We start from the raw sequence: 16,180 nt of genomic DNA on the forward strand, positions 1-16,180 counted from the left end.
AGGTGATCCCCGCTGTTGGTATTCAACTCTATAAAACCAATCTTTAATTTTTCCTAATGGAGCAAGCTCACTCATTAAGACATCTTTTAAGAAGGTATTGAACTGAAAATCAAAATGTCTTGAACAGGTTACTGGGTCACTTTGTATTAGTCGACACCTTTCCTCCCAATTAAGATTGTTCAATTCGTCATCACTATAATCCTTGTGATCAATAAGTTTACCAAGAATTCTTAATAAATGATTCCATTTGGTTTCTGCTGACGAGAAACTGCAAAATAATGATGCTGGTCCTAACTGACGAATCATGGCAAACAAGTCTTTTTTGGCTCGTTCAAAATAAGGTGGTGAACCCCTAAGAGTTTTCAAGAATCTGAAACCATCATCATGGTTTATTAAACTTTGTAAACCTTCTGCAGTTTTTAGGTCTCCAGCAGTAAGTGTTCTGTACCTATTTTGTTTTTTCGGAGTGCAATCTGTGACTGACCAATCAAGAATTTCATTTGTAACTTCTTAGCTTTGAAGAATATATTTTCAACACACATGGCAGCTCGTCGATCAGATCTTCTTAACTCAGATTTACATATGTCACTATAGTAAACACTTCTTAACCTTTGTTTATCATCAGGTCTTTTTTGTCCAAGAAATATGCCTGGATATGACATTTCTTCAGAGTACTGATCTCTAAATATACTCAACGGCCTGTTACCTTCACCAGGAGCAACATTATAGATTTCCTGTCTTTCACTATCACTGACAAAGTCTGGAGGAGTCAACATACTATCAGTTACTCCAGCTGGTATTTCTGCTTCAGCCTCACTCCATTCATCTTCAGGGAGGTTTGATGTTAAATCATCACCATTTGATGTCTCAATATCACTGGTCACATCCAATGACTCTTCCAGGTTTTCAACCAATTCTGGTTTATAATAATCCTTGATCTTGATACAAAGCACTTGTGTTAATTAACCATGCAGTTGCTTGCATTACTTTGTGAGGTCTTATATTCATTGAAAGTGCAGAGCTTTTGTATTGTAATCTTCGTTTAAGTTGAACTTTAATAGTACCCATCTCATCTGATAGTCTGGGCAGCACATTAACAGTGCTGTTTACATCTGCAGGCACATTGACAACATTACCTGTAATCTTGAGTTGGCCACCTCTTGGGGCCTGAAAAATCTTTTGAAATGCCAACCGAGGAGCAATAAGTCGACATTCTAGTTCATTTAGATCAAAGAAAGAAGGTCTTTCTGGAAATTTCATGCCATTAGCAATTGCACAAGGGGGACTTTGCTTTTCTTTAAATGGTTGTTACAAGTTTGACAAAGCCATTCAATGTTATCAACACTTTTTATATTTTGTAGATACTTGGTTATATCAGGATTGACCATTCTTAGTCTGTCTGCCAGAGAAACAGAATGTTTATACCATAATTGGTCACAGCAAGTGCAAACATACAAAGGTCCTGTAGATACAGATTATGAAAATTTCTCACAAGTGTCAATGTATCTTCACTAGGCAAGTAACAATTCTCAGCATTTGCAATATTTTGAACTGAATGTGATTCATTACTTTTCTTTTGCTTTTCAAAGCTTTCTAGAAGCTCTCTTTCTTTCTTTCTTTCTCTTTTGCAATTGTTGCATTCCTTTGCTCAGTAGTTTCATTTTGTTTTGTTGCTTTCTTAGCATTACTATTTTTTGCAAGTCTAGCTTCCTTTTCCTCTGCTGACTCATTTTCTCTTCTTACTTTCTGATCATTTCTTTTTTTTGCAAGTCTAGCTTCCTTTTCCTCTGCTGACTCATTTTGTCTTCTTACTTTCTATAATTTCTTTTTGCAAGTCTAGCTTCCTTTTCCTCTGCTGACTCATTTTGTCTTCTTACTTTCAGCATTTCTATTTTTTGCAAGTCTAGCTTCCTTTGCCTCTGCGGACTCATTTGTCTTCTTAATCTTCAGCATTTCTATTTTTTGCAAGTCTAGCTTCTTTTTCCTCTGCTGACTCATTTTGCCTTCTTACTTTCTTAGCATTTCTTTTTTTTGCAAGTTTAGTTTCCCTCTGCTGAGTGGACTCATCTGGTCTCACCCTTTTCCTACATGTATTTATTTGACTACCAATTATTTGACTGTTCAATTCTTTTCTGTTAACATTATGTTGTTCAAGTAGCTGAGTAGTATCTGTCATATCTGTATTTGTATTATCTTCTGTAGACAATGCTAGTGTCTCTAAATCATTATTATTGATGCACTTTACGCCCTTTAACTCAAATGGCAAAACAATATTTGCTTCGATGCACCTTGATGTTAACCGAAAATACTCTCCAAGATTTTCTATCCCTTCCACTGATATCAAAACACAATAATGCAATGCGGATGGTCTACCATACATATCTCGTGAATGAGAATCAAACACTTTAAACACATCAGGAAAAGGCATCATGATTGCCACAGTATTCATACCAATTGTAAGTAAACAACTTTTATAGTTTAAAGAATAAAATACTTCATTTAAAGCATGCTCAAGAGTCACATATGGAAAACTATTTTCACTCATGTATAATGCTCCTGAAAAGGAATCACTGTATTGCAAATTAAAGGTATGATTATCTATGTCTACATACTCAGGGACATCAGTTAATAATAAATAACTCTTATTTATACTTCGGCTGATAACACAATACAAACTGTTTCCACTTATTAAAATTGTGTTTAGAATTGACTTGTCCCAAATATTGACTGATTTAATTTCTTTGTAAACAATTGCATATAGTGACATGGCAACACACTGTTTACCAGCATTCACCCCAAACATTAAGTCATTACCTTGATTAAAATCAGCATGGATTGTACAAGCAGGGTCAACTATATCATTTATAGTCCTAGGACCTGGATTTTCCTCCACATCATTTGAAAGTCTTAGTAATAATGGCACATAAACATTATTATAGTATATCATTTGAACATACCATAAGCATAATTCACTGTTTTTTTGGCTCTTATTCAATTGGCTTTTGAGATAAGGCAAGCAGAATACATTAAAGTAAAACATTAATAGTAATTGATTCCAAAGTATACCTTTAAGACGACACAGACTGTTGCGACAATCTGTAAAATTGTGATGTGAACCAATCCTGGCCCGATAAACTTCAATAGTCACACCCATATTTATGGTCTAGAACTCAGAAACCAAATGTCAATTCTTGACTTTTTAAAGTGTCTTATTTGTCAGTAATTTGCTGCAAGTTGGCAGATAATATTTGGGTATATTATAAGGTCGTCAGTATATTTGTTAAAAAGTGTTGTAACTGCAAGTTGGCAGCAATGTCAAATAGTTTGTTTGAGTATAACAGCACAACGGCTGTCGTTTTATATACCCGCACAATGGCTGGGTTCAATTTCAATACCCGCACAATGGCTGGGTTTAATTTCAATACCTGCACAATGGCTAGGTTTAATTTCAATACCTGCACAATGGCTAGGTTTAGTTTTGATACGTGGCCTTTCACGTGAATAGTACCCTGATCTAAAATGACGACCAGTGCGAGCAACAATGGCTCCAGTTTATTTGATTTTGATACGTGCACCTCCGACACGTAGAGCGCCTGACAAACCGTCAGTGCAGGCAAGTTTGCCCCGAATATATAATATGTACGCTCCAATAATCCGATTGTGATCGAAATTCCTCGAGCACGGTAGAAAACGAGCGATAAAAATAACAAGTGTCACAAAAATACACAAACTTTAAAGTACTCACCTTCGCTTTAAAATTTGACAAACTACAAACGTATTTACGGGACTTCGGTTGCTTCGGTCCTTCGAAAACAACGAAATTTTCCAGAAGTAGAAAAACTATAGGCAATCGTAAAACGAACGTACCGTTCGTCATCTTTCGTATATCCGGCTATTGCCGAAGATGTGGCACCCACAAACATCCATACATCAACACCGCGGAAAAACGTCTGCGCACGCGTCAACTCTGCCTGTAAGTGAGATTAAAAATAATTAAAAAGCGGTTCCGAACGTTTCCGAAGGCTAAAAATGGCGGTAAAAAGGAGTGATTTCATTCGTGTCTTCAAATCCATATTTCGAGGACATAAATAAACACTGCATTATAGAAACTAAGAGAAAAAACGTCCAGAGAGTCCTAGAAGTGGCATCCTACAAAAACACCTGTAAAAGGTGACTGTTAACAAATTTTTCGTCTCAAACATTTTGTTTATCAAATAAGCAACGACAGTTTCCGAACTTTTAATTTAGACACGTTTTATTAAAAAAAAATATGTCGCCAGATACGAGACGTTTGCCGTGTTCTCAATAATTGAAAATTAAGATGTATTTTACAATTTAAATAGATTAGAAAGCTTAACTTTCCGCGTGTTTTCTTAACTTTTAGGTTTAAACTTTTGTTTTCGAAAAATATTCTAAAACCACCCCGTAAAAAAAGGAAAATTTACCGTGAATTCCAGTTCGTTCGATACTCTAAATGCTAGAAGACTTTTAATTTATGTTCTGTCTGGCCGTCTTGTATACTTGTGCCTTTTCCTAACTTATATTTTATCAAATAATGGGCATGTTTTGTTCCAAAAGTTGAGATTTAGATTTACCATCATATTTTGATATTTCGGCGCGTGCGCAGACGTTTTTCCGCGGTGTTCCATACATCCGGACACTTTTTCGACTACATAGTGGTTAGCCGCGCATGCGCAGGCTACCCACAAAAACGGCTTCAAAATTTATGAAACTGCTATCGATAGAAAGCTTCCATAACGCAGATTCCGAATATGTAATTTTTATCTTGGCCCAAATTCGTTGTGGAATCTTACAGCTCTAGAAACGCTGACGTCTGCCAGCCTGAGATTCGAAATCGCATATAATGATGTACGTTAAATGCGTTTTGAAGTACGAGCGAAGTAAACACCAAAAAACGGCTTCAAAATTTATGAAACTGCTATCGATAGAAAGTGTACATAACACAGATTCCGAATATGTAATTTTTATCCTGGCCCAAATTCGTTGTCGAATCTTACAGCTCCTGAAACACTGACGTCTGCCAGCCTGAGATTCGAAATCGCATATAATGATGTACATTAAATGCGCGTTGAAGTACAAGCGAAGTAAACACCAAAAAACGGCTTCAAAATTTATGAAACTGCTATCGATACAAAGCTTACATAACACAGATTCCGAATATGTAATTTTTATCCTGGCCTAAATTCGTTGTCGAATCTTACAGCTCCTGAAACGCAGACGTCTGCGAGCCTGAGATTCGAAATCGCATATAATGATGTACGTTAAATGTGCGTTGAAGTACGAGCGAAGTAAACACCAAAAAACGGCTTCAAAATTTATGAAACTGCTATCGATAGAAAGCTTACATAACACAGATTCCGAATATGTAATTTTTATCCTGGCCTAAATTCGTTGTCGAATCTTACAGCTCCTGAAACGCAGACGTCTGCCAGCCTGAGATTCGAAATCACATATAATGATGTACATTAAATGCGCGTTGAAGTACGAGCAAAGTAAACACCAACAAACGGCTTCAAAATTTATGAAACTGCTATCGATAGAAAGCTTACATAACACAGATTCCAAATATGTAATTTTTATCCTGGCCTAAATTCGTTGTCGAATCTTACAGCTCCTGAAACGCAGACGTCTGCGAGCCTGAGATTCGAAATCGCATATAATGATGTACGTTAAATGTGCGTTGAAGTACGAGCGAAGTAAACACCAAAAAACGGCTTCAAAATTTATGAAACTGCTATCGATAGAAAGCTTACATAACACAGATTCCGAATATGTAATTTTTATCCTGGCCTAAATTCGTTGTAGAATCTTACAGCTCCTGAAACGCAGATGTCTTCGAGCCTCAGATTCGAAATCGCATATAATGATGTACGTTAAATGTGCGTTGAAGTACGAGCAAAGTAAACACCAAAAAACGGCTTCAAAATTTATGAAACTGCTATCGATAGAAAGCTTGCAAAACACAGATTCAGAATATGTAATTTTTATCCTGGCCCAAATTCGTTGTCGAATCTTACAGCTACTGAAACGCAGACGTCTGCCAGCCTGAGATTCGAAATCGCATATAATGATGTACGTTAAATGCGCGTTGAAGTACGAGCGAAGTAAACACCAAAAAACGGCATCAAAATTTATGAAACTGCTATCGATAGAAAGCTTACATAACACAGATTCCGAATATGTAATTTTTATCCTGGCCTAAATTCGTTGTCGAATCTTACAGCTCCTGAAACGCAGACGTCTGCGAGCCTGAGATTCGAAATCGCATATAATGATGTACGTTAAATGTGCGTTGAAGTACGAGCGAAGTAAACACCAAAAAACGGCATCAAAATTTATGAAACTGCTATCGATAGAAAGCATACATAACACAGATTCCGAATATGTAATTTTTATCCTGGCCTAAATTCGTTGTCGAATCTTACAGCTCCTGAAACGCAGACGTCTGCGAGCCTGAGATTCGAATCGCATATAATGATGTACGTTAAATGTGCGTTGAAGTACGAGCGAAGTAAACACCAAAAAACGGCTTCAAAATTTATGAAACTGCCATAGATAGAAAGCTTACATAACACAGATTCCGAATATGTAATGTTTATCTTCGCCCAAATTCGTTGTCGAATCTTACAGCTCCTGAAACGCAGACGTCTGCCAGCCTGAGAAAAAAATGACGTAAAATGGGAAATTTCAATGGCCTGTAACTCTTGTAAAATTTAGTGCAACTTAACAATTTTCACAAATGTTATTTAGCAGTATATTGTCTAGCACTATGCAAAGTTTTTTGCTTTGAAAATTAATTGGGAATATTTTACAGATTTTTAAATTTAAAAAAATCCTTTTTTGGAAAAAAAACATGAAATATTTCCCATTTTTAATTCCCTGTAAAATCTAGTCGTTTAATCAGATACACCGGATATTTCCACAACTGATAGTCACTATGTTTGCCTATCTTAGAAATATAAAATGAGTCTCACAGATCAAACATGACATCTTATAGCACACTCTGAAAAACCGATTTTGATTTAGGTCAATGCGAAGGATTTTTCAATGACGCGTCAAATCCGCAGGTTAGCTTCACCAGGCCTTGTTGTATTTTTTTTGTAAATCACTCTTGTATAGCTACCTTTTGAGCAAAAAAAATCAATAGGTTGCAAAGTTTCAGAAAAGTTATAATATATATATGAAATTAGATCAGAATGATCAATATGATTACCATACTGAAATCTTGTAATAATAATAGCATACTTATGTCATGATGACATCAAGTGTACTTCATAGATGAAATAACTTGTGGTTGATTGCTGTCCAATGCAGTTATGCCCAACCCGTCCCTCCCTAACTCTATGAATATGTCTGCTGTTAAAGGTTTATAATGCATTGGAATATTTTGTGAAAAATTTGAGTGTAATGATTTTCATATAATAAAAAACAGATTTCAATATTTATATATGAATAAAGTAGTAAATAGTAACAGTGTCCAACTTAATGCGGCAAAGTTCTCTGCATAATAAAAGATGTAGAATATGTCCATCGGATCGATCTCCAACGTTCGCTCAAGATTTGGAAACAACAAGGTGGGAACTACTGAAAAGCTCATTTACTTGGAACCAAATTGTTTTACGCATTGTTTATAATATATGATATATATATTATATTATGATATTTTCATGTGTGTCTTCAATGTTTCGACATCGTTTAACAAAAAGATTTTAAGTTCTGCATCGCATCGATCTCCAACGTTCGCTCAAGATTTGGAAACAACAAGGTGGGAACCTTGAAAGGTAATTTATTTGAACCAATTGGTTTTACGAGTTTGTTTATAATATATGATATATAATTATGTTATGATATATTATGTTTGTGTCCTTCAATGTTTCGACATCGTTTAGCAAAAAAATTTTAATAATAAAGTGTTTTGAGGTTCACGTTAGAATGTTGCTTTTATTTCAATAGCATCAGTCAAATGAAACAGTGTGCAAATTGCTGAGGCGAAATTTTCTGCATAATAAAAGAGGTAGAACTATTTCAAACTGTCCTGCATCGCATCGATCTCCAACGTTCGCTCAAGATTTGGAAACAACAAGGTGGGAACTGAAAAACGCATTTATTTTAAACCAATACCAGTACAAGTTTATTTATAATATATGATATATATTATGTTAAGATGTGTGTTTCCAATGTTTCGCCATCGTTTAACAAAAAAAATTTTCATAAAGTGTTTTGAGGTTCACGTTAAGATGTTGCTTTATTTGACCGGTGTTGGGATGCACCCTAAATCCTCGTTTACTTTCTGTTTCTTGTTTTGTTTCTTCAGCTTCTTGCTCTTTTTGCGCTTTTTTGACCCTGATCCGTCGTCCTCATTTTGCTGCAGTTGGTCGGCTTGTCGCTCGCATTCTTCTGTACTGTCCTCTGGCTGGTGTGTTGTGTTGCTGTGTTGTTGCCCTTGTAGTTCTTGAAGAAGAGACCTCCTGGGTGGGCCACTGGTGGTTTGCAGCCCGCTGTTATCTCCCCCTTCAAGACACTGCTCGTGTAAGAAGCGTTGCAATGCCTTCACATTTTTCCCTTTCTTGAATCCCTTGGAGCTTTGGTCATCAGTAACCAGCTTGTCAGCATATTTGGCTGGTAGAGATATGATCGATTGGGCTACAATGTATTGTATTGCTGTAGTGTACATTGCACCACCAAGATGAAAAATCTGATCAACCACCTGGTCGAGGGCATTGTCGTCATCATATAATGACGACATTACTGTGTTGACATCCGCTTCTGTTGGCGTTTCTTCTGACTTGGTGTTCAAAGCTTTCATTGCGTTGAGGAAGGGTTGCATCGAGTCAAATATGGCAGCGAACTTCGACTTTTTGATCAATGAGGAGTTTTCAGTTTTTAGCATTCTCAAGTTCTCGACGAGAGTGTCAGAAAATTAACTCATTGCTACGCGTGGACGGAGCAACCATTCACAAGACACCGGGTTTATTCGGCGCTGTATTGTGTCTTCATCCGGTGCTGTACTGGCTTTCCCATATGGCTTTAGGAAGTTTGATGGAAAGTTGTACATCTGTGAATAACAAAGAACATTTATTAGCATTACAAGATATTAAATTGTTTTGATAAGGTGATTCTATGCTTTGAGTTAATTGATTGGTTGATTGTGAATTTTATTGTATTTGTATTGTCAAGTTGTTCAAAGTTTTTCAGTTCTCAAATGAAAGCTCGTCTGTGTCTTAGAATATTGTTTTCATTATTAAAACTTTAAATGAGGCAGTGAAATGTTTTGAAAATACAAGTACATAGCAGAAACATTTGAACGCTTTATATATTTAACAATATATTGCGTAAATGCATTTCACTGAATTTGCAAGACTGTAAGTGTCAGCTAATGACCTGCTGAACACCAAGTCAAAACTAGCGGTTAGTAAGTAATGAGTTTCACTATTATTGTGTAAAAAAATCGTATTATGGCGATAATATAACCTCTCGCAGGAAAACCTGCCTTATTATGGCTGTGACACTGGTTTGAAGAAGGTACTATTTAGTGGTGTAAGGAAAAAGATATCACTTAGTCTTCTGACTCGCGAGAGAGCAACATACGCTGTACCTGGTGGAATGTGGTCAATATCAAACCACAAAATTATTTTTTGTAAAGTTTGACCTTGAGCTTTGCATATCGTATTGGCATATGCAATACGGAATGGATGATAAGTCCTTGTGCCAGTTGGCAACTGACATGTGACAGGGTATGTTGCAATTAGACCTCCTGCTGGCAGTCTTAGTAAAACAGTAGAATTTTGGCACATCTCAACAATTGCCATTTGTCCATTTACTATATTATGTGCTTTATCACGGTTCTGAGTAATCATTACTCTCATGCCTTTATAAATTGGTGTTACATTGGTGTCACTATCCAGTTGCAAATGAGCAATTGGCTCTTTGTTCGAAAACAAGTGGGATACAACCAGGCAGTTAATGCTATTTGCTGCATTGTTAGTGAATGTTAAAATCATGCAATCGGGGTGGACTTGGAATGCTTGCATTTTTTTTGAGGATCGACTGTGCCGCTGGGGCAAAGGACACGTCCTTCTTGTATTCAATTTAACAATGACTCATAGGAACCCAATATCTAATATGATCCAGGAATGCCAAATATTCTGGATCACCGACTCTATGTTGTCCTCTGAGCATGAAGGAATAGGCAGAAGAGACAAATGCTTGGTTATTTAATGGGCTATTTACAATATGAGTGACATTTTGGGATTTTTCAAAAGGTTGCTGTTGTGCGTTGTCCCCACAGACAAGCAACACTGGTCGGAAAATCAACCGGCTCAGTGTACTCAAAATATGTCGGAAATTTTTGTCTGATATCATAGCTATCTCGTCAATAATCAGTACGTGATATTCAGAAATTGCCCAATTTGTTGAAGCATCTTCAGTCGGATCTACAGGGATGTGAAAAACAGAATGTACTGTGTCGCAAGTAACCTCGTCAGGTAAGATTGCACAGAAATGAATTGTTAGAAAACCAGTTGGCGCAGCTGCAAGCACATTTTGATCATTGCGGTGAGCGTTTCGAACACAGTGACATATCGCTTCAGTTTTTCCTGAACCTGCTTTGCCAATTAGCAAGACTGGTTGTTGCCATTGGATGTCATTGTGAGCAGTTTGTGCTCTTTGCGACCTATTCAAAAAGTGAGATGGTTGTTCATCTTGATGTGGCATATGAGAATCATAATCTAAATCACTGTCACCTTCACTATCACTATCACTTGTGCTGTCACTTTCTCTCAAGTTATTTTCATATGCAGCCTGATAATGGTTGTTATAAAACTGGTCCCTTAGAGATAGAGAATTTTCAATGTGTCGTACAAGAGCTAGTTGGCATCCATCAAGGGGAAAGTGACTGGAGTTAGAGACTTCAACAGCTTGTTACTGTTCTGCCCTAATTATTTGCATTTGCAAAAGAAAAAATAAATCACGCAAACTTGCAACATGGGACAAAATTGTTGCAATATAAAAGTCTCGATGTCCCTGAGTGAGCAAGAAAGACCTAAGCTTTAATTCATTCGTCCAAAGATCAGAAAAATGGTGAGCAGCTGCAGCATACCATTGTAACTGCTCTGGAAGTTGTTCATGATTGGGATGATGTAGTCCATTTATGTCCCTATGAGGAAAGTGTAGCAACATGTACTGGAAAAAATACTCATTGTTAAAAATGGACAAAATTTTTGTGCCAAAGTGTGAGCCTTGTTTGTATGGTTTTGGATTTGGTTTGTTCCTGTCAAAAAGACGAAGCCATTCAGTCATGCTAAGACTATCATAATCTTTGTGGCATTGCCAGTATTTCTGAACTGTTTTGTCGTTTGAAGCATTTTCACTGATAGGAACAATAAATCTTTTTGTTCGACTGCTACTCCATGCTATCTTTTTAGAAAATAAGAAAAAGCACATTTCCGGCTCAGCAGGTACGTTTCGCATTAGATAACATACTGCTGCTTGTCTACCTTCAAGTTCATAGGAGTACATGCTATCAATTGTTGTGGAGTCTTGTGATTTAGCTACGTAAAATGTAACATAACGAAGCAGCATAGAAACGCCATCAGTTGTCTGATAGTCCATTTTACATTTCAGTGCTGGCAAGACTGTAGCAATATATGCCCGTAAATTTATTGCAAACTCCTCCGCTGGATGTTTGAGATGGTGCACCTTTTTACCATCTTCAATGCGAAAGAATGAGTCTTCATACTGAAGTTTGAGACAGTGAGATTTTTTATCTGATTGTTGCAATTTGTGCACTAGGTATGCTAACTCAGGATGTGAATGTGGGATATCTGCGCGAAAAAATGGATGTTGTGTCTGCGCAATATCTTTTAGCCAGACAAGCATGTGCAGGTGAACAGTTCCTCGTTGTTGAAATTCAAAACGATAAAAAAAGGTCTTTACGTTTTTGAAATTTGAAAGTTTGTTGTAACTAAAGACGTGCTGGGTGCATTTTTGACTAGTAGAGCCACAGAAATAGCCTCGAACTAATTGTTCTAACGTGTGTGTTATATTGTATGTTTCATATGTTGGTAACTGTGTTGGACCCATTCCTGTAGATTGTCGTATACGGGACAGCCATTTAGCAAAAGGAAAAGACCACTCATATGGGCTTATTGTTATGAATGCATCGGGAAGACCAAATTGATCTACTGCATCAAGTAAATACCTGTGCTGCCATTGCCAATACATCAGAGAGAAAGATTTTGAATCAAGAGCTCGTGCTGGTGAGCATTTGGTAAAACGTGCAGTATTAATAGCACCACTAACAACCTCATAAAGTGCTCGGTCGTATTGCCATTGTAGCAAATCAAAATGCAGTGCATAATCTGCAATTTCAGAAAACAGTTTTGTACAAAAAGCAATTTTAGAACTCAGTCGAGTTTGCTTTCCAGAAAGTGTGGACTCACACGAACTCGTGAATAGATAAATATTTGGCCATAATGCACATTCTATTCCAACGGTTAATGAAAAATTAAATGTGGCTTCATTTTCAAGAATTTCGTCTCTTAACTCAACAAAATGGGCATAAGATGAGTTACTAGATGACATGAGATATTCATATGCAACACGACACTTTCGACGGTCCTAAGCGTCAGGCAGATCACATTGTTTTTCTAAGATAGGCTTCCGAGAAGGCAAGAGTTCTATCATACCTGTTTTAACTCTATAGCCATGTTTTTGTCTTTTGTAGTTGCCACAGTGAAGATCAAATGGCCGTAGTGCATGTAAACACTCTTTTGAAAGGTCTAACAACTGGTGAGGATATCATGCATTCTTGGCACAATGTAGCGCTGTTTGAGACATTGGCACTTTGTTCTCTTGTTAGGGTTTGGCCTTTTGATAAAGTTGTATGGCATTTAACTGATAAGATAGAGTTACAGTGCTGGCAAACATAAAAGCTGCTATTCTCAGCCCAGTATTGCAAAGCTGATGAAATGGAAGTGATTGCATCTGAACCAAAAGCATCTGTTTGAGGTGATATGAATTGCCGCTGAGTGAAGAATTTGTGTTGGTCATTCATTTCTTTCGTTTTTCGCAAGAGTGTGTCATGTTGAAATGAGGCTATCTTTGTTGACAGGTTTTTGTAGTTGAACACAAGGGATGTTGTTCTATATGCATTATGACTGCTGTCAACAGAAGGTGCCCATGCTCTAGCCATGGTTATTGTGTTACTCACGTGCAGATAATATTCACTCAAAAAGTTTTATTACAAACTTTTTGTTTAACAGTAAGTATTTTAAATATCTCAATTGTAAGCTTCAAAGCAGTGATTTGAAAAGCTAAAATTGCATATGTTTCAAAGCAATAGAGTCCAGCTAATGAATAACCCTTTGTAATATCAATGCATAAATAACAAGCTTGGCAGCTTACAAGTAAAGGTTTAACAATGCAATTTTAATTTGTGTATATGTTTGAGAAAGTACCTAAATTTCCCGTCGATAAAACAAATGAACATTCAAAATTTTATAAGCAGTATATGAATCATGTGTTACAGACACTGTAAGCAACGACGTTCAGATAATAAACTGTGTCAAAATATGTTGTAGAATAGTTTAATATAGTATTGTATGGAAGGTTTGACAAAGTACGTTATCACAATATTTTTTAGTATTTTGAACAAAATCAACAATGTAATATTCCAAAAAACCTTTAGTGTAAGCTCAGCCTATATAAGATTCCAAAAAAATGTTTACTTGTAGTATTTCAGCCGCAAATATCGACTTCGATACTAGCGCTTTGTTATGTAAACAAAGCGATATGCAACCAAAATATGAAACTTGATTAAAATTACTTTCAAACCTTAGCAACTACCAAAAGTATTTGTTTATAACCTTTCTAACCTTATAAAGCTTTTTCTTCGAAAATATCGATGTTATGCCAACAATCACTTGAGTAATAGAACTTTTTCTTCGCGCAGTTCGTAACGCTTTTCCCGTTTCAAACTGAAACAACAACAAAATCGGAGAAAAAGGCGCCAGCCGAAAATTCAAGATGGCTCCCGAAAATAAAATGAATATTGAAATGAAAAAACAACCCCATCTCTAGCGTCATTTTGTAATAAAAAGCACACCATTAGGAAGCATTTTTGCTAAGCTTTTTTCAATATGCATTTTTTTCCCGAATGTTTCCTTCTATTTCTCGATTTAGAAATCTGTACGATATTTTGCAGTTAAAAAATACAGGCAAAACACATTTTATGTTCTATTACAACTCATTATGTATTTCTTGAATAGCAAAGACAAGCACATCATTAAAAAGCTTGTTTCCTAACCTTTGTTTCGATATGAATTATGTTGCTTAATTTTATTTCCTTTTGTTTTTATATTTTGAAATCTGTATGATAGGTAAAAACACAGAAAATACACTTCAAATTCTCTTACAACTGACTATATATTTACTCATTGGCCATTGAAAGGCACATCATTAGAAAGCTTCTTTCCTAAGCTTTCTTTTGATATACATTATGTTGCTAAATAATGTTTCCATTTGTTTTTAGATTTGAAATCTGTATGATACTTGACCATTAAATTATAGAAAAAATACACTTCAAATCCTGTTACAACTGACTAAATATTTACTCATTTGCAATGAAAGGCACATCATTAGAAAGCGTATTTTCTAAGCTTTGTTTTGATATGCATTATGTTGCTTAATGTTGTTTCCTTTTTGTTTTTATATTAGAATCCTTATGATACTTGACCGTTAATTTAGAGAAAAAATACACTTTAAATCCTGTTACAACTGACCATATATTTACTCATTTGCAATGAAAGGCACATCATTAGAAGCCTATTTTCTAAGCTATATTTTGAAATCTGTATGATAGGTAAATTACACAGAAAATACACTTCAAATTCTCTTACAACTGACTATATATTTACTCATTGGCAATTGAAAGGCACATCATTAGAAAGCTTATTTCCTAAGCTTTCTTTTGATATACATTATGTTGCTAAATAATCTTTCCATTTGTTTTTATATTAGAAATCCTTATGATACTTGACCGTTAAATTAGAGAAAAAATACACTTCAAATTCTCTTACAACTGACTATATATTTACTCATTGGCAATTGAAAGGCACATCATTAGAAAGCTTATTTCCTAAGCTTTCTTTTGATATACATTATGTTGCCAAATAATCTTTCCATTTGTTTTATATTAGAAATCCTTATGATACTTGACCGTTAAATTAGAGAAAAAATACACTTTAAATCCTGTTACAACTGACTATATATTTACTCATTTGCAATGAAAGGAACATCATTAGAAAGCTTATTTTCTAAGCTTTGTTTTGATATGCATTATGTTGCTTAATGTTGTTTCCTTTTGTTTTATATTAGAAATCCTTATGATACTTGACCGTTAAATTAGAGAAAAATACACTTTAAATCCTGTTACAACTGACTATATATTTACTCATTTGCAATGAAAGGCACATCATTAGAAAGCTTATTTTCTAAGCTTTGTTTTGATATGCATTATGTTGCTTAATGTGTTTCCATTTGTTTTTATATTACAAATCCTTATGATACTTGACCGTTAAATTAGAGAAAAAATACACTTTAAATCCTGTTACAACTGACTATATATTTACTCATTTGCAATGAAAGGCACATCATTAGAAAGCTTATTTTCTAGGCTTTCTTTTGATATGCATTATGTTGCTTAATGTTATTTCTTTTGTTTTTACATTAGAAATCCTTATGATACTTGACCGTTAAATTATAGAAAAAATACACTTCAAATCCTGTTACAACTGACTATATATTTACTCATTGCAATGAAAGGCACATCATTAGAAAGCTTATTTTCAAAGCTTTTGATATGCATTATGTTGCTTAATGTTGTTTTCTTTTGTTTTAGATTAGAAATCCTTATGATACTTGACCGTTAAATTATAGAAAATATACACTTCAAATTCTGTTACAACTGACTATGTATATTGACTCATTGGCAATGAAAGGCATATCATTAGAAAGCTTGTTTTCTAAGCTTTCTTTTGATATGCAAATGTGCTTAATATTGTTTTTTTTTTTTTTTAGGTTTGGAATCCTTAACATATTACACTTGTAAAAATACATAAGTAAACAATGAATTTTTTCAAGCTGTAAGTTCCTAATTAAA

General features: G+C 35.3%; 2 protein-coding genes across 2 annotated transcripts; both read right to left on the reverse strand.

The window, feature by feature from the left end:
• Positions 1 to 1,939: 1,939 nt before the first annotated feature.
• On the reverse strand, positions 1,940 to 3,758 carry LOC114544075. The gene is made up of 2 exons (XM_028562818.1): positions 3,746 to 3,758; positions 1,940 to 3,163 (listed from the first exon to the last, which is right to left on the reverse strand). The coding sequence occupies exon 2, from the start codon at positions 3,152 to 3,154 to the stop codon at positions 1,940 to 1,942; it is 1,215 nt and encodes a 404-aa protein (XP_028418619.1). The 5' UTR covers positions 3,155 to 3,163; positions 3,746 to 3,758.
• Positions 3,759 to 8,266: 4,508 nt separating this feature from the next.
• On the reverse strand, positions 8,267 to 13,999 carry LOC114544077. Its single transcript, XM_028562819.1, has 2 exons — positions 13,896 to 13,999; positions 8,267 to 9,076 (listed from the first exon to the last, which is right to left on the reverse strand). Exon 2 carries the CDS (start codon positions 8,909 to 8,911, stop codon positions 8,267 to 8,269), a length of 645 nt encoding a protein of 214 aa, XP_028418620.1. The 5' UTR covers positions 8,912 to 9,076; positions 13,896 to 13,999.
• Between the last annotated feature and the right edge of the window lie 2,181 nt (positions 14,000 to 16,180).

This window comes from Dendronephthya gigantea, unplaced genomic scaffold (assembly GCF_004324835.1).
Source record: "Dendronephthya gigantea isolate DGI-Jeju-01 unplaced genomic scaffold, DenGig_1.0 000641F, whole genome shotgun sequence".
Classification (NCBI taxonomy): domain Eukaryota; kingdom Metazoa; phylum Cnidaria; class Anthozoa; order Malacalcyonacea; family Nephtheidae; genus Dendronephthya; species Dendronephthya gigantea.